Source organism: Seriola aureovittata, chromosome 16, assembly GCF_021018895.1.
Source record: "Seriola aureovittata isolate HTS-2021-v1 ecotype China chromosome 16, ASM2101889v1, whole genome shotgun sequence".
Lineage (NCBI taxonomy): Eukaryota > Metazoa > Chordata > Actinopteri > Carangiformes > Carangidae > Seriola > Seriola aureovittata.
In genome coordinates, this window is record NC_079379.1 from 11,233,131 (window position 1) to 11,256,586 (window position 23,456).

At 38.0% G+C, this 23,456-nt stretch overlaps 3 protein-coding genes across 3 annotated transcripts; all 3 read right to left on the minus strand.

Annotated features, from left to right (window-relative positions):
* Positions 1 to 127: 127 nt before the first annotated feature.
* LOC130183404 (26S proteasome non-ATPase regulatory subunit 4) lies at positions 128 to 4,819 on the minus strand. Its single transcript, XM_056398773.1, has 10 exons — positions 4,737 to 4,819; positions 3,999 to 4,139; positions 3,358 to 3,472; positions 3,163 to 3,249; positions 2,927 to 2,995; positions 2,534 to 2,749; positions 2,063 to 2,171; positions 1,816 to 1,947; positions 1,640 to 1,692; positions 128 to 735 (listed from the first exon to the last, which is right to left on the minus strand). The coding sequence occupies exons 1-10, from the start codon at positions 4,760 to 4,762 to the stop codon at positions 565 to 567; spliced, it is 1,119 nt and encodes a 372-aa protein (XP_056254748.1). The 5' UTR covers positions 4,763 to 4,819; the 3' UTR covers positions 128 to 564.
* Positions 4,820 to 5,785: 966 nt separating this feature from the next.
* Positions 5,786 to 16,819, minus strand: LOC130184114 (phosphatidylinositol 4-phosphate 5-kinase type-1 alpha-like). Its single transcript, XM_056399913.1, has 16 exons — positions 16,693 to 16,819; positions 16,197 to 16,352; positions 14,818 to 14,852; positions 14,548 to 14,634; positions 13,899 to 14,029; positions 13,629 to 13,746; positions 13,219 to 13,371; positions 12,702 to 13,001; positions 12,319 to 12,527; positions 12,105 to 12,188; positions 11,494 to 11,542; positions 11,325 to 11,409; positions 11,062 to 11,229; positions 10,686 to 10,905; positions 9,784 to 9,871; positions 5,786 to 9,695 (listed from the first exon to the last, which is right to left on the minus strand). Exons 2-16 carry the CDS (start codon positions 16,243 to 16,245, stop codon positions 9,690 to 9,692), a joined length of 1,782 nt encoding a protein of 593 aa, XP_056255888.1. The 5' UTR covers positions 16,246 to 16,352; positions 16,693 to 16,819; the 3' UTR covers positions 5,786 to 9,689.
* A 925-nt stretch (positions 16,820 to 17,744) lies between these two features.
* On the minus strand, positions 17,745 to 20,000 carry ecm1a (extracellular matrix protein 1a). Its single transcript, XM_056399661.1, has 4 exons — positions 19,841 to 20,000; positions 19,481 to 19,737; positions 18,435 to 18,640; positions 17,745 to 18,227 (listed from the first exon to the last, which is right to left on the minus strand). Exons 1-3 carry the CDS (start codon positions 19,911 to 19,913, stop codon positions 18,437 to 18,439), a joined length of 534 nt encoding a protein of 177 aa, XP_056255636.1. The 5' UTR covers positions 19,914 to 20,000; the 3' UTR covers positions 17,745 to 18,227; positions 18,435 to 18,436.
* Positions 20,001 to 23,456: the final 3,456 nt, after the last annotated feature.

The following is a 23,456-nucleotide window of genomic DNA, read 5'->3' on the forward strand; positions in this document are numbered from 1 at the left end:
GGGACCGTGGTCTCTGCATAGAACTGATCGTTCGCCACGATCACATCTTTTTTCTTATCCCAGTCTACATACAGCACTGTCAACAATATCAGGCTCAGGGGGCAACATAAACACCAAAAAGGCAGTGTTTTTACGTATAGATTTTATTGCAAAAAACACAAAAACATGACAGGAATGTGGCTAGATGTTTAGTTTAAGAGCCTGTCATCACAATTTTTTCTTCCTTTCTGGTGGATCAATCAGTAATTATACCATGGAGGGAAAATGTAGGGTAAAGACTGCACAAGGCAGTTTGAGAATAGGCCCATATTATATCAATAAGATCAAATACATGTTGCTGGGAAGTCAGATTTTACACTCATTCAGGGCTGTAGGCGCCTTATTTCTTGTATGTTGGTGCTTTTGAGTGTCTTGACAGAAAAGGATGGTATTAAATGTCAGAGTGCTGTCATGCAGTACAATGCATCAACAATCTTTTTGTATATTAAAGAAATCCTGCATTAGTCTGCAATTGTTTGTTTTTTCTGGTCAATGTCTGAAGTCTTTGCCCCTCTCTTTTGTTCCTCATTTCTTCTTTTCTTCATCCTTTTTGCCATCTGGCTTGTTTCCTGTCTGGGAAGCCAGGGAGCCCATGGCGTTGCGGATGGCCTCATTGTTTGGGTCAACGCCAGGCAGGTTCTCCAAGACACTCTGAAGGAAATCTGGGTCTTGCATCACGTCATAGTCATCTTCTTCCTATTCAATTACAATATAGGATACAATCAATTAAGATGGATCCGGTCTTAATTTAACATATTTTAAGATCCCAAGAGTCCAATGTTCAGTCATGCTTCATGTGAAGGTAAATGTATGCGTGTGCGCGCGCGTGTGTGTGTGTGTGTTTGTATATACGTATGATATCCATACTTATTTTCATGTGTGACTCCTAAAACTATGTCTGCTTATCTTGTATGCTAAGTTCTGCAAAGTGGGAGGAGCTGCTGAAGTATTTTTCTCCACTGTAACTTATAATTTCAAAGTTTTCATTGTATCCTCATTTTTTCTAAGCAAACACTGGCCTCTCCTGGATAATTTAATAATCCTGTAGGTCTTGATTATGGTCATCAGTTTTATAAATATAAGTTTGATATAAGAGAAGCTCTGAATATAATAACGTGCTGTAACAAAATCAAAACCCTTGTTGGTGCAACTGGGAACAAAACACTACACTTTAAGGCTTATCCATCTAAAATTGAGAATCTTAAAGTCAACTAATTTCCACTGCTGAATGTGTTATTAGGATTCTACAACATGTAATCTTTGCTTCAAATCTATGTTAGTGACACACAAAATTCCAAGATCAGTGATTGGACATTTCATACTAAACTCAAGTTTGGAAGTAGCAATTTACTTGCATACTTTTGTATGAATGATTTGACCAGGACTTTCATCTCTATCCAAGCCTTAAAGTCCTCCACATACCAGTCTCTTAGAATTATCTATGCAGAGAGTGAACTACATTTTTACTCCAAGAACCCTGGACGCCAGAAATAACTCCACCCACTTTGCACCCACAACTCTAGTGGGAATACACAAGGACCAGCTAACAGCAATTTAACCATTGCTTCAGTTTAATTTAAGAGATCATATAATGACTCACCTTGGCTGATTCTGTAGTGTCCATGGCAGCCCCTGTGTCCATTTCTCCATACTCTGTTCACGGTATACATTAAAAAAACTTATGACTTATTATCTTAACAGACATACCAGCTAATATAAGAGTGACTGAAAGTGATATCAGGAGCCTAATGTGTATAATAATCGCATGGAACTCACCTCCTCCAGCAAGAGACATCTGCATGGCGTAGGCTATCTGCTCCTCCTCTGTCATGCTGCTGAAGTCAGGAAGCACTGCTGCATCACTCTCAGGCTGAGATACTGACATCTTCAATAAGGCCTCTTCTGATTCTGTGAGGAAAACAAATCAAAAGTAAAGGACCAAAAATGTATCGTTCTATCAAATCCTGATAAGTATTATAATAAGTGCTATCTCTTAAGTTAAATTTGTCAATCCTCCAATTACCGTCTGCAGTGGGTGTGGGCATGCCGGCCTCAGCTGCAGAAGCAGCAGCAGCTCTGCGGGCCTCTTCCTCCTGCCTCTGTCGCTGCTCCTCCATTGATACACGCAGGGCCTAAAGGAATACATAAGGACAACTCAGCGAGGAAATGAAAGCAATAGGCATCACCACTTCTTACTCTAAAAAGATACTTTTTTTAGAGTTCTGACAAAGACACTAAGTACTTGAGAACAGATCAATTTTACCAAAATGTGGCAGTATGGGAAGTATAGTCAGAAGCTTGAATGGGGTACTGGACAGGCATTTGAGTCTTGCCTTTGTACAATCATTGAGTATCATCAGGTGGTAAGTGCTATGTTTTCCATTTTGGTGCCATCATAACAAATAGACATGTTTGCTTGAAGAACCCTTGAATTTCTCTCTAAAGTATATGATAAGTTAATAAGGCCCTTGAAACCCATCCTTATGTTGCTTACCAGGGCCAGCTCTGGATCAGCACTAGGATCCACACCAAACTCAAAGTCACTGGCACCAAGACCCATCATAGAGCCTCCTTCACCAGCCAGGATAGGAGAGGAGAGCAGTGCATCAGCCAGACTGGGCCCTGGAGGGACTGTGACGAGGTGGGAACCTGTTCCCTCCTTTCCATTTAGAGTATTTATAAAGGCGGTCAGCTTCTCTGTGTTCACCTCCTAAATAAACAGTTGGAGAAAGAGGATAAGGACAACTGAAAATTCTGTTTATAAATAGGTGTAAGGGGTCTAAAATATGGTATTTCAAGAAAATACAATACAAGAAAAAAATATATTATACTTTAATTTACTCTGCCTCAGAGCAATACCATGGAAGATGAATCAAGAATTCCCCACCTCTTCTCCGAAGTTGATGATATCCACATTCACTTTCTCTTTTTTCAAGCGCTTTGCCAACTTCACAAGCTGTAGAATTGGCAGGTTGGGACAGAAGCAGTTAGAGATTAAGAAAAAGAGACACACGTTAACAGTGATGTAGACAGTGGGGAAGTTTGTTAAACCTATGATGTATCATCAGTAGGAAATCAACATTTCTCTCTTGAAGAAAGTCTGATACAAGACTTCATACTCACATCTTTTTCATTATCCTCCACAGGACTCCCAACAAAGGCAATGATCCTCATCTTGTGGTTTTTTCCTTGTCTGTGCTTCAGGGCCAGCTACACAGGAAAAATAATTCAGAAATGTGGCAATCAAAATCTAGTGTTTTCATTTACAAATAACATAATTACTAGGTCTAGTCCTAAAATCAGAAACATGTTACACACATGAGCCACTCTGATGCCCGTGCAGAAGGTTATCTTCCCTATGGGCTGGACAGCATGGAGTTTGGAAAGGATGCGGCCAGTATCTGGTGTCAGTGTGGTCAGGACCTCACAGTTACTACATGAAAACATAAGACAGCAAGAAAGTAGCAAAGACAGCTACAGTTATCCATTATCAGCAATCATGTACATCAAAACTGACAATGTATTCAGAACTGCAATGATTAGCTGATTTAAAAGACAGAAAATCATTAATTAATTTTTGGCCTTTTTTAAGCAAAAATGTGAAATATCTTTGGATTTTGGACTGCTGGTGAGACTAAATAAGATGTCTGAAGATATCACTTTGGACTGTGGAAAATTAGAACAAGCATTTTTCACAATTTCATTGGCATTTTGTAGTTTAAATTTTAAATTGATAAAATAATCGGCTGATTAAATCAATAATGAAAATAATGCAGCCCTAATTGTACATCAATAGGCCGGAGTAACTTTAAGTGTTATTATTCAACACTTAACTCTTATTATTACTTGTTGATGTACAGTAGTTATACAGATAAAGAGAAAACTCTTATCGGTGCCTATCAGATGCGCATATGCAAAGTGTTATGACTTGTTCTATGTTTAAAGAGAGAAAAACATACTTTGCCATAGTGATGAGGCCCACGTTGTTTTCTGGGTTACTGCGTGTTTTGGAGTGGCAAACAATGTTGACAGCATCTTGCTGAGCCTGTAGCCTCGTCGGTAAGAAGTCTCCATTTCTCATGTATTCACTGTTGTCCACACTGAGGAGAAAACATCAATTTAACGAGGCTCTGACACATCACTGAGCTAACCAGATAACATGATCAATTAATATGTCATTACCATATCAACCTCGACCTTGTTAGGCATTGTAGCTAGTTTACATTAATATGACATCTTAGTTCCTCTTAGCCATCAGCTAACTGTGGAAAAAGTCTGCCTTCCTCACCGGGAAGTTAGTGAACTAGTTGTAGTTACAGTATAAAAAACAGCATTAGCACGATTCGCTAATGTTAGCAATTGGTGACACCACATACGTCGCTGGCGTAAACAATCAAATCATCGAGGTTCATAACTTCTATATAAAACACTAAATTGTAAAGAACGACATTCATGAATGCGGACACTTCAATACAAAAACAGGAAATCTGAGCTAACTTTAGCTACAATGACTCAGCCGGTCGATAGTGCGTTAGCTGGCTAACGGTCAACGGTCAGTTATATCAGCCCGGTTACAGCGGCATTTCCTCCAAATTCAGGTCTATGAACAACCTAATCGAGTAAACATGAACCATGCCTTCGTATGAATAGTTAATAGATCAACAACTACATAAAAAGGCACTTCATTCAGTTCTTACCAGACCATAGTACTTTCAAGCCCCATCTTGGAAAGTTCTTGTTGCTCTCTGATGTAGTCATACAAACTCGCAGGCTATTGGACGAAGACTGAACAAAGCGAAATATGATTGGCCAGGCTTCGTAACCTGAAATTTATTAACAAATAACTGATAGCAATAGACCTTAACTAAAGGTCTCCTTACTACTTCTTTTTCTTGAACTTTCAACCGTATCTGCTCAAGTGGATGGAGTCTGCTCAGCTGTTGTGAAGATATCACAGAAAATATAAGATTCTGACTTTTTTTTTTCTGGAGCTTTCAAGTGCCCCTTATGGTCTGCTTTAGTCTTTTTAAAGCCAGTTGTTTATGTATTATTGTCTTATGTTTGGGACATTGAGATGCTTGTCGTTGAAAGGTGTCATACAAAGAAACTAAAAAGTTTACTGATTTGTCATGGAGACAGCTCAGAAAAGAATAGACTAGAATTTTGACTGAAAAAAAAAACTCCTAACAAGATTCGCTTATTAGCTGTTTTCCACTGCATTTCACTGTCTTCATCAGCAGATAGATTTTAAGTTGCCATCAAGACAGCTCAGAATAGAATATAATTATGTTAATACTGCAAATACAGACTAGGATTTGGCAATATGGATAAAATCCTCTATCGTGATATATGTAATTTTGTACTGATATAGACAATAAAATTAAGATCAACTGAGACACTATTGATGGATAAAACATCAGGAATGCACAGGTGTGTATTTTTACGGCAAATTAAGTAAATTAAAGTCTTACTAATTAAGATACTTAACTTTATCAATGCAAAAATAAAATCCAAAATTTCATAAACCAATCATTGTTTATTAATTTGCAACATTGCAACGGTGTAATACACCAAGAAATATAAAAGGGATAGCTACCTCATTATTGACTATACAAATGTCTGATGATTGACAAATATTATGATATAATTATATTGTCTCACAATATGTATTGTCATATCACAAAGTACTCCTAGAGACAAAAAGTTGAAAATCTATATAATGGAATATGGTCAACGAAAAGCAATGTGGATTTTTTTCTTTAATAACTAAAGGTACAAGTGTAGAAAAACATGACACCCCCAAAAGAGCAAGATAAAGGAAACTTGTAAATTCATATTCTGCAAAAAGGCATTGTTCTGATCATTGTATACAGATGTGCACACATTTATTGTATACAGTTCAAAAGCAAATTAAGACAAATTAAAGTGTACAAAGTAGTATACAGGCTGATTTAACAATTGTTATCATAATAAACAAAATCAACACAAAGTTTTTATATTTTAACAGTTGCATGCCATAGAAACAGGTTTGTTGTGCTTAAGAAAGGAACATTTTCAATCCATCATCACCATTAACAAACATTTTGGAAACCAGAGAAAAACATACAGTGAGAAATACTATATATTCAAAGAAAGTTAAGACAGATTAGAGTTTACAGATGAAATACAGGATGATTAAACAGTTATGATATAAACAAAATCGTTAAAGTTTCACACTTTTAACAGTTGCATGCCAAAGGTTTATTGTATGCTAAAGAAAGTAACATTTTCAATCCATCATCACCATAACAAACATGGAAACGTGGAAAACAGAGAAATACATACAGTAATAAATACTATAATAAATATGACTATTTACATATTTGGTTCATAGGCTGCATGTTTAACTGCTTTGGAGTTTTGACAATAAGGCACAGTTTAATTTTCAATGTTGGGACAGAGCATTGTCTGACAGTGTCATGTAACAGCCAAAAGAATGGATATATGAAAATGCCCAAATGATGTTTGTTCATCTTATCTCGGTTGGAAAATTGTCAATTCACTTAATGTATTGCACAGTCTATTCATTCACGCATACATATGGTTAGTTCAATTTAAAGTTACCTAACCATCACATCAAATTAAAACACTGCATTTTGAGTGCTCAAACCAACTTGTAACGAACCACCAATTCTTTTTCTACAGTTTTAGTTTTGTCTCACTTATGTTCACATGTCAGGTAGCCATCACCATATTTTCCTGGTAAAAAAAAAAACAACCGTACCATAGCTGGGGCCTGTCTCAAAAATCTCTCTTTAAGTTGTCAGTCACTACACTCAACACTGGCGAGTCTGGATAACTCATCTCACAGCATTCACTCAACTGGCTCCTTTAGCCACGGGCTTACCGGTACAGCTATGAGCTTGTGCACATGACACACAGTGCACAGTTTTTAATTACAAGCCAATCACATGGAACAACAAAAAAATCATCAACAGTGAATATGATAAGAAATGGGTTGAAAATGCTTATGCCTGTGGGCAGCAACAAAGGTTAAATCAACATTATAATTAATATCACTAATTAATGTGTAATGTTTAGGAAATTCTAAATGAATACAAAAAGTAGGAATAGGAATAAGTCACAATCAAATGCTAAAAATAAAATCATAAATCAATGTGAGAATATATATGCGCTCTACTGGAGTGGAAAGTAACAGATCACTAAAATTGCTGTAATCCATAATATATTTCCTTTATGCATAACTTTTTTTAACTTTTAGCAGCAACTTATAGCAAAGTGGAAAAGTGTCAATACAAAAATGTGGTATCACCCAAGTTTATAGCTGAAATATTCAACAGCAATGTCAAAAGTCTTACCAATCTACATTTCTAATTTTCTTTTGGACTGCACATCCCACCCTAGTTTTTTGAACAAAAGAAAAATCATCTTAGGACGACCTACTCCATTCTCCACAGTAACTAGGAGGAAGGAGAACAAACAAAATGCTCAAGTCTTTATATCTTTATACTGTGTCCTACAATATCTGCTCTCAATTTACATTTTGTGACATTTACAATGTGTAAAATATAACTAACACAGTGCACACACACACACACACACACACACACACACACACACACACACACACACACACACACACACACACACACACACACACACACACACACACACACACACACACACACACACACACACACACACACACACACACACACACACACACACACACACACACACACACAGCAATAAAAAAAAAAATAGTTCTAGCACTCATTGGCTTTAAGGTGGCCCCTGTGTCGGAATTGCAGTTACTTTCTTTGCCTGCACATGATGCACATTAGCGTGTGTGCAGGTCTGAAACAGCTTCTGGTGCAGCTCTGCAATCGGATATTAGTGCGGCCTAATTTCATGTGTTATGCATCAACGACGCCGTGTCTCCTTATTGTATACACTCAGTTGTTAGTTTATTAGGTACACCTAGCTAAAACTACTGCTGTCTAAATACAAATAGATGTTATGTTATTTAGTCTAAACTAATTTATATAAATGGGGTAGACAGAAATAATAGACATCAGCCAGGATAACATAATACAACAGCACCACAAACCGCATCATACAGTTGAATCACCACCTCTCTAAAATGGTTTCAACAAAAACTGAACATTATAACCTTTATGAAGGTAGGATTTATTGCAGGACTGTTGCATGAAACTGCATTAGTTTTGGTGTACCTAATAAACAGGCAACAGAGTGTATATGACAGGGTTGTATCTTTATTTGAACAAAATCACCCAGTGTTCTCTAGGGCTGCAGTGATGAGCAGTAAATATGTACATAAGATTGCACTGGACCAAAGAAAAATTTAAATTTGAAATAAAACAAACTTTCATTAACATTCATTTCATTAAGTACTGCTGCTAACTAGCTATGCTCTGTTTTGTGAATTTGTTGCCGATGTGGGACGCCAGTTATACTGTAAACTTTTACTATTAATACTATTTACAATACTATAAATTATAATGGAAAACAAAGTGATTGTACCAGTTTGTAATGAAGTCACACTGTGCTCTTTGGCACTTAGGTTCCTATATTATTATATTTCACCTATAAACCGCTCCTTGTAGGTTTGCTCAGTGGCATTAGTTACTATGACAACCACTCGAACGCGAGCTCTCACTCTGACAATGAAAAGACTAGGTTCACTCCAAACATAACTCAGCCAACTAACTCAGTATTTAATGAGACAGGCCCCAGGTCACTGTTTGCTGTGGTACTTAGATGATCAGTCCATTGGTCACATTTGGTCATAAGTCTATTGGTCTACACACTAAACCTGACCTTGATATCAGATCGTCCAGTGTATAAGTATTAAAAAAACACAACAAATCGTTTTAAAATAACCCTTTGACCTGAACACAAAAGGTGATGGTTAGGATTCACAGTCTATACAGAAGTACAGGTCCATTAGAACGGCTGGTTAAATAGAAACTGCAAGCGGAGGATCACCTCTCTTTCCAGCATGATTTGTATTTAGAGTAAACTTAAAAAACTGCAGACTACATGTGGGACTACAGTCATTTCTTTAAAAAATAAACCATTTTATTCAAAATTGTGTTCCCAATCCAGATAATATAGAGCCAAGTACACACGAGGATGTGCTCCGGCAAATGGTAAACACAAAAGAGGAATTATTTCCAAAAACTAAACAATGAATTCTTAATGAAAATTTTGAATGGAGAAGTTTTGTTCTTACATAAGGCAAAGTCCTCATGTTACACCCTACACCGAACACTGGCTTAATTGAGCACATCAGTGCCAAGAACAATCTTTGGTTGTGCATACAAGCATTCATATGAGATGAATAATAGTGTTCAATACCCAGAGCATTAATGTACCTGCAATTACTAGTGTCAGAACACAGCCATCCACTAACATGCCCATGCCATGTTGAGATTTGGAAATCCAAGTGGAAAAATAATAAAAAAAAAAAAAAAAAAAACATTTACTATCCCACTTTATCTCACTGATAAACTTTTCCAATTCTGGTACCTCAAATCACAGCAAAGGGGTTGTAACATTTCATCCATGTTGATATCATCCTCCAAGTTTGTTTCAGGTTCATTTGAGTCCTGTTCTCTTTCCATCATCTACACCTGTAAACCAAAAGCAATGAAGCTGGTTAGAGAACCACCCAGTGTAACTCAGATGTGTCATAGAAAAACCTGAGAAAAATCAACTTACAGAACATTTGCTTGCGCTTGGAACTATGTCACTGAGTGAGATTACATCTTCAGCACCGATACTTTCTTCAAGAGTCCCAAACACAGCTCTGAAAACAAAAAAGGAGGAATGGAATTGAACTTGTAGTCAGTGTGATACACTGGGTCAATTGAATATACATTTTGTTAAGAAATGGTTAAGAGACATTTTTGCCTTTATCTTATAATCTCAGGCATCCTTCACTCTCTATCTGTGTACCACAGACAACGGGTTTACCAGGAAAATAGTTCAACTTAGATTATAGATGGTTCCGGTTAGCTCCAGCCAATAGGAGCGTGTACACAGCCTGAAAAGAGAGTCTGCCTGAGGCGTGGTGTCAAAAGGTTGAAATACTGGCTCCTTGTTAACCACGATGAGTTGTTTTTTCATTTAGATTTAAACGTCTTCGTAGTATTTTTGGTGCCATGTGGAAATTGTCCTTAAAAATTTTTGCTAATCACTTCAATAGTTTAATTGCATTAAATACGTGTTGCCAGATGATTAAAGTACCTCAAAATGTTATACAAAATATTAGAAACACCTCTTCGTATAATATAACACAATTCAACAGTATTACAAAGTATTTCTCAGAGGTCTGATGTATTTGACTGCACTTTAGTAAAGTATGCCTAGATTTTTAAATTATATAGATAGATAGTAGATAGATAAATAGATCTCAATAAGCACCTAACCCTGTAGCCAGTTAGACCTGGCTGTGTCGTTTTAGGTCTGTTATTAGACAGTATATTCTCATGTCTGGTAATACCGGCATATTGTAAGAAAATTCAGTAGAATCTGAATGAATCCAACAATTTTTTAAATCCATATATTGCAGAGGACTTGTCATTAAAATTCTGATCTTCATGTGTGATCTACCCTCTTACCTCTTGGGGGAGCTGTGCTCCTGGTCTTTGCTCGAGGTGTTGTTTAAATCCACCCCCACTGACCTGAGGGCATCCTGAGCGTGAATCACAGGCTGAGTTGTGGGAGTTAATCCAGGGTTTCCCAGGGTGGAAGAGGAGACGGCAGTTTCAGCAGCGTTGCCAACAGCGTTGCTGGGTGGTAAGGTCTTTGGGAGGAGGTCAGGACGACCTGACTGCATAACTATGTGAAACGGTTGGAAATACTGTCATGTTGTGGAAGAGGCACTTCACATGCCTGTACATGCTGCTAGACTAAACCTCTGTGGTTATCAGTACGTATAATTTCTTTCCCATACCACAGTTGAACCCTCCCTATTCTCCTTTTCCCTGTTCTTACCATTGTCTCCTTCAGGGTCTTCCCTGGTCTCAGAGCTGACTTGACGTTGGAGCAATAGCTGCTGGCTGTTGCTGCTGGTTTGGGTTGACAGAAGAGGCCCAGAGCCAGCTGCTTTTCTCAAAGGACCATGGGCCATTGGACGGCGCTTTTTGGATGGAGAGGTCTTCACTAGATAAAAGAGAGAAAAAGTACTACTTAAGAGCCCATGAAGTGAGACTGACATTATGTGTTCATTCTCATCCACGGATACAGTTTATACATACATGAGATCTTCCTGAAGACTGTACTGCACATGAACTTCTGAAATCGTTCTGCATAAAAACTTGGTCTGTGTACTGATACAGTATCCTGAAGAAAATGAAGAACTACAAGTTAATATTTATATTTTATAATGTGAAACACATATAAGTGAAGCTATTAGCTGTACATTACCCCATCATGAACCAGAGCTTTCCATGAGTGTTCAAGCTTCTTTACTAATCTGAAAATTCACACATGAAGAGTACATTACTTACGGAAGTTACATGATCAAACATGTTCACATAACACAATGAAAGCAGAAACATTAAACTGACATCCACTTCAAACTTGATCATTCCTGCTTGCTGTTAGTTCGGGCAGAGCACTAAAGTTGCATTTGCGCTGCTTCACAATCACTAGCTTGTTCATCATCTGACTACCAACATTCAATCATATTCATGCAGGTGTACACTGCAGCCACTATTAACAACAACAGTCCAAAGTGCACGGTCAAAAAATGCGGGGCACACATGTATTTTGGGCGTGTACATATCACTTTTCCTATTTTAATGGCGGAAAAACCACTGGCTGCACCGGGCACATGGTTGAATAGATGCCAAAACGTGGGTAACCTACACTCAATATTGTGTCTGAATGCATCCCGTGTAGACACGGATGAAGGACTGAAGTGGCTGCTGAACTGCTATCATGCTGTTTTTACTGTTTGGGTTATGTAGGCACTGTAAAAGTGACACTGACAAAAAGAGTATTATGTAGATACACAACATGTTGGTACTGTTTACCTGTAGGACTGCAGAATGTCAATGATACCAATGTACACCAGCAGCCTCTCGCCTTTTGCGTTTCGTGCGGGTATTCCTCCGGTTCTGTGAAATAAAACAAGAAATATCACCTAGTGCTCTGTCATTCCTTTCAGTAAACACTTCGCTGCGGTGAGAGAAATTGTTAAAAGCAAGCGCATGACTGTTCTATGGCCACAGACACCCTGTCACTCACTTGTCCTCTGTGTCCAGTGATCGCATGCTCCCTGCCTCTGCCTGGATGGCCTCTATAGCAGTGCTATACAGGGACTTCTGGCCTTGTGGCCTCCTCTGGTCCATGGCGCCTGCTACAGCCTCTTCGCTTACCTGCTCTCGACAGGCCTGATCTACATTGTGGATTCCCATCAGAAGGCTGTAGTCCATAATCTTGAAACTCTGCAAGAGCTGTATGGAAATCAAGCATCATAAATACTGTAAGACCGGAGATTGACTCAGGGATTAACTGAAAAAGTGTGGATATTTTTAATTAGTAGACTGTGTTTTTTATATCTAAAATTGATTCGACAGTATCATGCTTGTAGCTTCATGTTTAGAAAAGCATTTTTCTATTGCTCTCACCAGACAGTCTCTGTGGATGGTCTTGCAAACACCACTGTACTTGTCCCCCTCCAGTAACAGCCCCTCAGGCATGTCCTGCATGAAATCCAGGTCCTTGTATGTGGGCACAGCCTTTTCCCTCTCTTTAGCTGATGCCCGTCGCTTATAGGTGGAGCCCTTTAGATCATACTTGAGGTGCATTCGTACAGCACTCGGGAGCAGATTGTTCATGACAACGATACGGATGTTTTTACCCCCTGCCTGGACACAGTACAGTCCATAGAACTTTGGTAATAAGGTTCGCTTGTTCTGGTTCAGGTTCTAGAGAAAGAAAGAGAAGGAAGGTAAAATATTACAGACAGTAATAAACAAGGATAAATAAATGATGAATGAAAAGAATAAATAAGTAGAAAGTTTGTTTCAATTTGATGGATAAATGGACAAGAGGATAATGATTAGGAGCCAGTCCATAGTTTTACACGTGCACATTTATTCCACAGATACCATCTTGCACCTGTAGCCTCTCATTAGATCTTACCATAAAGTATCCTGGAAGCAGTTTCTGCAGAAATTCTGCCTCTTTGTGCTGCACTGTCTTAATGATGTACTCGTCATCACTTGAGAGGTAGAAAAGAGATCCACTGGCCCCAGAGTTTGACAGCTCAATCAGCGGCCCATTACACAGAGAATACTGTAACCAGACCAGAGCACAGTGTTAAGACATGTGACATCTAAACCAGACTACAAGACAGACTTAAAGTGTTTATTACAGGAAAATCAACGGTTAGCTGTGTCCTCACATCGTGAGCGTGTCAACACTTCACTAGTTTCACTTTTTCCACTTCCTCAATCACTCCTGTATTCTTCACAGCTCTGTCCCTGTCTTCAGAGTTTTACTGTTCTGCTTGCTTTTTCCACATTTCTGAGATGCTGAGTAAACAAGAATACCATGTAGTCATCAGGCCGGATGCCAAACATCTCCCTGAAGTAGCGGAAGGCAATAGGGGCGTAAGTCTTGAACCTGAAATCTCCATAGTGGTGTGCTGGAGTCAGGTTGCTGCCCTCACTAAAAGACAGAAGAGTAACAGGATAACAGATTTAGTAAAGGAGTATTAATGTAGGACACACTCAACATCCTGATACAAGAAGTAAAGCGTGCCTTTGCACATCCTTTCAGCATATCATATTTGATATATGATCATAATCTCAAAGACTCACTTGGGGAAGAAGATGCTTTCCACCACTTCAAAATCCTGCAGCAGCACGTCTCTCTCAGGTTTTTGGCTTAAGCTGCCCACCGTGTGTGTGATGCCTAACTGGATAGCACCTTTCAGGGCTGACGAGGTCGTCTGGAATAAAGAGAAAACTAACATGTATCAACTGACAAATGATTACAGGTAGCAAGTCACAGTGGCAACTTTTGGAGAGTGTATGTTGACAGTGACACATTTTAAAGACCTCAAGCGTAATGAATTACATACTTCAAGTCTGTGAGCATGTTTTAAATCAACAGACAATGGCTTCAGTCATAAGTAATCCCCACATAAGACAAGACTGACAAAAAACAGATTAAATTGTAAAAAACAAAAAAGTTTTTCCATATTTTGAACATTGACGTCGAGGGTAGAACTGCAAAAACTTTACAAAGTAAATATCGTTGGGACTGTTGGTCAGAGAAAAAAACAAGACATATGAAGATGTCACCTCTGGCTGATCATGATGGATATTTTTCACTATTGTCTGACATTTTATAGATAAAGCGATTAATCGAGAAAATAGTTGGCAGAACAACAGACAATGAAAATAACTGTCACTCAAAGTGAGTGACTGTAAATCTGTGTCAGTCAACGATGAGCTGACATCCCACCTTCTTGTACGTGGTCTCTCCAGTGGGATCAATTCCGCGATGGCCAATAGTTTTTTTCATGGCCGGAGACATGCTAGTGCTTGGACCCTGTCAGTAGAAACATGGCAGAAAGGAGAATTACAAGTGGAAAATAATTCATTGCAAGTTTGCAGCAATATGTTTCAAAGAGGAAGCAAAAGAGGTTGTGTCAGCTAAATATTGGTACATTTCCAACTGTTTAAGATGAATGCAATGTGTGCAATTCATTTCCTCCACAACGTCATTTATTACCTCTGGGGAAGCATTTTTCCGAGTCCCAGTTGAATCTGGAGTGAAAAAGAGAGAAAACATACAAGTTATACAAGAAATACACAGGGGGGAAGGAAACATGTTCATCAAAAAATGCAATTCTTATACTGTATGCAGTAATATCAAACAACACAGGTTACATAATTCCCTCATGCTGTAAACAGAGAGTGTCACTGAGCTCTGACACAAGCATGCAGACGCACCTCATTCATTACCTCTGAGAGAAGACAGTTTCCTCCAGTACTGACTCTGCAGGTCTTTGCGTGCAATGGGAGGAATTAGATAAGTATGCTATAACTATTAAAGTAAGAAAGCAGTAAATTCTATTTTATTACCCCATATTAAATAATAAGACTATTTAACTGTAGAACAGGCATTTTCTTCATCTTGTCTAAAAATATATGTTAGTGGTTTAATTATGGGAAATGTGGAAAATATATTCTCCTTAGCTCCTTTGATTTTGACCACAGATTATGGGATGAGTCCCACTTTATGAATGCGTAGTGCTAAATCGCTAGAGGCTTAAAAATAATTTACCTTAAGAGGAACAAATCAGATATTGATTCTATATCCAAACAAAAATATTGAACGTAAAACTTTTTAGATACAGTAGCTTCAATGTTAACAGTCTCTACATAAAAAATAATCCAATTGACCCTACAATTTGCAGTATTTCGATTATGTGAAAATAGGAAAATGCATAGGAACACAGTCAGTTTTTAATCTGATTGTTAGGAATCCCCCAAATTTCTGTAAACCACATCATCCAAAATTATCCTAAAGTTCAGTCAGACTTCTCTTGAAGTTCAACAAAAACTGACCAATACACAGGAGAAATAAGTTGAGACGGTAAAAATACTCCATCAAAAGTAAAACTCCAGCATTGAAAGTGTTATATAAGTAAAAGCATGTACGTATAATGTAGTATAGTAAGCACGTAGTATGAAGTAAAAGTACTCAATCCAGAAAAATGTTCCCTGTGTTTTAACATTAAATTATTATTAGATTAATGTGTAAAGCATTTTACTATTGTAGCTGGTTGAGGTGGAGCTAATTTCTAAGTATTTTATGAAGGATTATAGCTACTGATTATTTTCTTTTTGGCTGACTGTCTTCTCCATTGATCAACTGATGGAATAGTTTGAAAAACAAAATCAGAAAATAGTGAGAAATGCCCATCACAGTTGTCCACAGCTAAAAGTAAAACCTTCATATTTCTTGTTTTGAGCAATAGTCAAACGTTATTCAGTTTACTATAATTCAACTCAAGGAAAAGCAGCAAATAAAAACCAACTTTTGATTGAAACAAATTTGATCCATCCCTTCAAATAGTAGGTGGTGTATCAAAACACAGTACTTACTGCCAGTGTGGCCCTGCAGCCCCGGAGGCTCCTCTGCAGCTGTGGCCATTCAGAGCAGTAACAGAATTCAGACTTGTTTGTGGTGAAGCTCAGACCTTGAGTCTCTCCTTGTCAGCTTCCTCGGGAAGAGCACTTTCAGAGAGAGTAGGTGGGGACCTGTGAAGACAGAAAGTTGCTCATTAACAAAAAAAACACACTCCTGATGACTTCATGCCACAAATATTGACACCAGCCACGTTGGCTTACTCTGCTGATGGAGGGAGCTGATCTGGATATAAACCGTGTGTTGAATAATGTAACTAAGGGACGTGGTACTGAACTGTAAGACCAGTACATGTTGTAACAGGCTACCATAAAAGCTACTGGGACGTCTGGATTGCGACATTTAACGAAATAGAGGCGAGTGAACTAGCTGCGAACTTTAACTTTTGAACATAAACCAAGCCAGTCTCACTAATAACTGACCGAAAACAACATGAACAAACAGTAAACTCACTCGAAAATCTTGTGGAGCAGTTCTCGCTGAATCCTGTGTAAGAAAACGCGAACCTTTTCTTTTTTAAAGGCACTATTTTTCCTTAAACTAATAAACAAGGAAGCAGTGCGGAAGCAGCAGTTTTGTGCTCTGCTAAGCTAGCAGGAGCAAGCACAGCACTTCCGGTGAAATATATTTCAGAATAAAAAATATCACAATAAAACAACTTTTTCAAATCAACACCCAAAAATACTAGAACTTTATTGTGTTCACCACCCCAAAATAAAAACATATCATACATAAACATATATAAAAAATATATAATTTGTTTATTACATTAAAAATATTATAACATAATAAAACATAAACAAAAGAAAATAATCACATTCATTTGTAGAGATTATTTCACATTTGAAATGACATTGATGGTGTGGTTCAACAATAAAATATAAAGTACTGTGCAAAAGTTGTAGGTACTTAGTAGTAAAAAGAAGATTCTTTCAAAAATGAAGCCATGAAAATTGAAGTAAAGAGAAACAAACTAAATTAAATCAATATTTGGTGATACCCCCAAATATTGATTAGAGCTGTGCCAATTCTCCATGGTACAGTGACACAGTTTTTCAGGGTATTTGGCAAGTAGGTTGTATTCCCAGACTGACTCCATGATGTTGATTTACATGGGCAGATTAGTATTATAGCAAATATTTAAAGTTCATCATAGGTTATGTATTTAAATCTCAAACTTAAAAAATAATTAGTACCTGTTAAGTAAATGCATTGGAGTTAAATGTACCATATCTGCCTCTGAAGCTAAGTAAATGTATGAAGTGTGGAAGCACTCATGTAAAGAACAAATAATTATATTACACAAATTATACTTAGCTTGGTTACATTCCACCACTGCAGAACAATACGTGTATAAATGCAACCTCTTGACACTCATTTCAAACTTATGTCTTTTCATACAGTAAAATGTTTATTTTGACTTCTCGAACAAAAAGTTTGACTGAAAAAATAAATATTTAGCAAAACATGTGACCATTACTCAAACATCAGTCAAACAGTGTTGAGATGTTTCAAAGTTTTTATTCGTGACTTTTACCACACATTGCCAATCAGGAGGCAGTTCAATTAAACTTTTCTTATTGATTATTGATCTGTAAATATCACACACATAACTACCACACGCAACAGTGACCCATAGTGGACTCTCTTTTTATTACATGAGTGCAGGGAAAAATCTCATAACTTGTTTCAAAACTCGACAGTTTTGTCTTTTTCTGAAGCTGCCAAGATGGTGTCTCTCCAGATTTATGTCAAGTCCACTATTGTTCAGAAGAAAAAAAGCACATGAGAACTTGTATATCTTCATTGTAGCCTTTATTGTGGTAACAAATAATACTACCAGTTTTTAATGGTTTTTCTGTTGTTGTGACAAAGCTGGGTTAAATATAGAGCTGACAAAATAAAAACTGTACTGTGCATTTATTGTCCTTACACAGCAGAAACCAAACCGGCATGTCTTGTCCTCCTCTGAGCATCTGAGACAAAGACTGCAGAAAAAATACAAAGCAATAGCTCAGCATTATCTTCCATATATGACTGATGAATTTTTTATTTTCTCTTCTTGTTCAAATTCTTCTGAACACATTAGCTTCATCTCTTTATTTAATCATCGACAGATACTTTTACTAAACTGCTTTGTTCATTTTTGTTTTACACCATCTGTATTTTCATGTTACACTGATATCTATTTTCACCTTTAGCAAGCACTTGCGTTGAAGGTGAATCCCAGCTCCGCAGGGACTTGTGGTGCAGTGTAGCCTGGTGTTGGGTTGTAGTTAGGGTTTGGCAGCTCGCTGTCGAAGCACGTCCACCGTGCGTCTCCTCTGTCCTCACAGCACTCATACGGCACAGTCATAGTGGCGTATTCTTCCACACAAAACTGAGACAGAGCTTGTTTCCACTGCAAGAAAAAGTCACAAAGTTGTGTTTAAACCTCAGCTGGAGAAAAGCACATTTCACCCTTTGTTCACTCAGTTTAATATATTCACTTCTTCATGAATATAGCAAACTACTTTGTCTTTCTGTGTGGAGAAAAAAACACAGGATTTCCCCTTATATCTTTTTTCTTTAATATCTGAGGCACCAGGTTTTTCCTATTTGCCACCAATTATCTATGAGGCCATAAATTCAACCAGTTTTTGTATTACAACTTCCGTTAAATGTGATCATAGTTATGTTAAAATCCTTATATTTGTTTATTCACTAAACAATGTTTTTGAATCTAATCTGACTTGAATCACCTTCTTAACCTAATGATAACAGAGAATATTTTTTGTTTGTTTTTTGGCAATAAAATTTGTTTAAAAAATAAAATTGTTTGTACATGAGGAGAAATTACACATTTGATTTATGATTTTATGGAGAGGACAGAAAAACTAAATGCCAAAAGATAACAAAATAATTTAAAACTATGTCAGTGTGGATACTCATTGTGTTTTGTGCTGAGATTATAATATTATCTATAGTGGAATATACAGTGTACTTGGATATGTGGATTATGTATTGGCATACTATTAAACTTTATCCACACACTCATGTATCTAGACAGAACAGTTTCTTCACCTTAAAGATTAATTTTATTATTAATAAATAATAATAGGGATCTCCCCTCAACATGTGCAACATAATGGTACCTTGTCTGTCTATTGTCACAGTCACAGTTGTGTCAGTCTGTTATTGTCTTTGCATTTAGGACTCCACTTCTCCCCCAAAACACACACAAACACAATGAGTGACTCACAGCTTGCTGGGCGCAGCAGAGGATCTGGTGGCTCTGCTGTGCCACTTGTCCACCGCAGCACAAACTGTACCACGACTCCAGACGGTTGATGGCGTTTCCACGACGGCGGAAGTGACTGGCACCGGAGCCCGGGAAGAAGCTGGCCGGGTATCTGGGTCGACCCTCACCCTGATGGCAAATGGCAGCGAGGTTTAGAGCCGTGGGACAGGCGGGCGGGAAAGGGACGTCCGGCTCATTGAGAGAGTTTCTTTGGGTGTCTGTGGAAATCAAAGATAAAACAAGACAGAGTTTAACAGCATTGCAGTTGGAAGTGGAACAGTATACTGAGTATAAATGCTCACTGAATCAAGAAGAAATTACCTCCTAGATATGCACCATGAAGAGTCAGCAGTGCAACTATCCAAAATCCTCTGAGGCCTCCAGTTGAAGTCATAGCTGTACGGTGGTGTGGTGGGAACTGAATTTTGAAATGGCAGATTTCTCTCCAACATGTGTCGAGAGTGGATCCGCAAACAGCTTATATGGGCGAGGGGAGTGAGTCAGTGGGTATGAAATGCTTGGAAGTGGGGGTGGAAGAGGTGAGGGGAAATGATGGTGTGTGTGTGTGTGTGTGTGTGTGTGTGTGTGTGTGTGTCCGTGTGTGTGTAGGGGGGGATAAGATAAACATAAAGTGATTTTGACCTTTCGTGATATCTGCTGGCGTGTGCAATGTGCAAAACTATTGCTACAACTTCCCAAGGTCAATCTTAAAGTCTTTGGTCACTGGTGAAATAAGCCGCTGGTGAAGTATTTTATCATGTCACAGACTGACATGTTTACCAAAACTTTTCAGTTTTTTTCCCGAAACTTTCAGATCTTTTGGTAAAAACAATTCCCGTTCTCAAAAATTGGCTGAGTGTGCCTCTCGTTATCAAAGGATGGTTTACACTCAGCAAAAATCCTGAACCTCTCATGCTGTTTTGACTTGCTGCATGTGAGCGGAAAGAGGGATGCATTCACTCGAAATCAGTGAATCACTTCACTTGCTTTCACTCCCCAAAATTCAAACAATTCTCACACAATTATTTCTGTCTGCATTGTGCTGTTAAAAGACGTGTTGATTGATTGATTCTCTACCATTTCTCAGCTTTGTTTGATTGATATTTTATCATTTCATTTTGACATTAAGAACATGTGTCCCTCAGTATTTGATGGGAGTGTCTTTGTGTTTCAAGTGGTTATAGGGGTGTGACCTCAGATATGACCATTCACCACCCTGAACATATTCAGTGTTATCACAAACTGCAATTTGCAGCTGTCAGATAGTGATTCATTGGATTTATAAGTGCTGCTCCACTGTAACTCACGTTTTATTTTATTTGTTTTAATTTGTATGTGTGGTCGTTGGACAATAGAGACAGGTCGTGACTCACTTTTTCTCGAGATTTTTCTAATTTAGCCTTCAGACTAGTTTTAAATTTTACACTTACTTAAATGTTAAATATTGGAAAAAATTGAACCCCGCACAGGGTTCAATAAATCACCTGGTGTTCATATTCATTACACACCTACAGTTTCATTTAAGTCAAGCTTTTGAGTGGTCTGAACCTGAAGCTAAGTGAAGTGTATTACATATTTAATATGCATTAAATGAAACATCACTGTCAGGTTAGAACCTAATACATAATTTGAATCCATTCTCCACGGGATGAGAAACATCTCCTATCTCCTGGATAATATCAAAAATGCAGCTGCCATCAAGCCTTAAACAAGGGCCTGACAAGTTGGTATTTCCTTTCACCTGACAAGTGATAGATGAACACATGCAAAGAGAAAATCTTGCCACGTGATTAGTCAGTTGGTCACTTGGCATCCATGAAGGCAGCGTGACACCTTCTCCCTGATTGGCTCCCTCGCCATCACCGAGATGAATAAAAGGGCATCAGTCCGGATGCCATTTATCCAGATTCCTGGTTTTTTGGTTCAGGTAAGATTTATTTACAAATATTATAACTATATTTTTAACAACAAATTTCAAGTTGGCTGAAGAATTAATAACCTGCAAAAAATGTATAAAAAATCTTTGAATGGTAAATATAGGTAAGTTTGATACTTTATCACAATCCTAAAATGTGGTTGCCGTATTTCTAAAACTTGATGCTCTGATGAATGCCAGAAAAAAAAAGTCAGATTTTTCCGTCCATTAGTGATACCAAAAAGTCTGAAGAGGTCAAAACTCAGCCAACACTTGTAGCATAAGGAATAAATGTATTTATGATACATGTGTTTCTGGTGTTTTCTCACTTTTCCCTTCTCCATGAAGTTGTACGAGGAATCATTACTCTGCTTCTTGTAACTGAAATTCACTAAAATGATTTTGGGGTGGCGGTCATGCTCTCAGTTTATTACCACTGGAGTGCTGCCTGTTTCCCTGAATATGTTTTGAATATGTCTTGTTTCTTAAACTGTGATTTATTTTCTGAATGATCACATTTCATATATTGTTTTTCAAAATCTAGCATTTAATCTTTTAGAATATTAAATATAAGATAAGACAAAAAGGAAAAAAAAAAACGGCATGTTTGTCTCCAAAATGTCTGTGTATGTGTTGTCATCATACTGGTGGATGGTTAATTTTGGTGATGTGTGCATTATTTTAGGTTTAAGAATGAAAAGGCTGGTCTACTGTCTTGTGGGTTTACTGGTGACTGGTAAGTTGACATAAGAAGGAACTAAGTATTTGGTTATTATATTATTATTTGAATACATTCCTAAAATGTTTGAAAATGAAGAACTTTTCTTGAAATTATACAGTATAATTTATATGTAATATTACAATTCTGCATAGAGTATTTTTTACTTACGATTCTTAAGGTACATTTCAGTGATTTTACTTTTTTTGCTACATTGTTACTATTACTTACCTAAAAGGTGCGATTACTACCTCTTTTATCCAAATGACCAAATGATGATATGAGACTTTTGGATTTTTCATATCTTAATCTACATCCTTGTGACTTTTGCAGCGCTCAGCTCTGCTTCACCAGCAGGAAGAGAGTTTGTCACATCCTTCATGCAAAACCTTGGGAGTGATGGTAGGGAAACTCGGTTCTTGGTTGAGGTTGCAGCTCTGCCCTCTTCACAAGGCAGCACCAAAGTCAAGGTGACTGCTGTGGGTGAGGTCTATGAGAAGGAAATTGATCCTGGTAAAAGTGTTTCCTTCAAGCTGCCCGACAGCATAGAGATGAAAGGCAGTATGAAGTCCCGTCAGACTGTGCTGATTGAGGCTAGCCAAGATGTCACTGTGATGTCTCTCAACTTCAAGCAATACACAGCAGACACCTCTGTGGTTTACCCAGTGAAGGACTGGGGGACTGAGTACCTCGTATTCACTCCTTCCAGCTCTCAGACAGACACCTTTAAAGAATTTTCCATCACTAACCACAAGGAGCCCAACACAGTTGAGATTTTCCTGCAGGGTTCAGTAAAATTACAGGGGAAATTTTACAGGAGAGGAAGCAAGGTGACCTTAAAGCTCGAGGCATTTGAGACTGTTCAGATTCAGAGTCAGGATAACCTGAGTGGCTCTAAAGTGGTCTCACGCCTTCCTGTTGCCGTCTCCTCAGGACATAGCTGTGTTCAGAAATACACCTCCTGCAACCACGTATATGAACAACTTCTCCCTGTAAACAGCTGGGGGAAAGAGTTCATCATTGCACCCCTGCCTTATCATAAAATCTTTACCTATTTACATGACAGCGTTTTCATCCAAGCATCCCAGCCCACCAAAATTACCATTAATGTTAATGGAAAGGTTCAGAGTTATTCCATGTTTGCAGGACAGACTCTTGAGTTCTACTCTGATTGGCCACATGCTATATATCTGACGTCTGAGAAGGGTATCCAGGTCCTGTTTGAATTCAATGGGGGTCCTGAGGACACACCAGAATATTTTGATCCCTTCCTGATGACTATCCTGCCCACAAATCATTTTAGC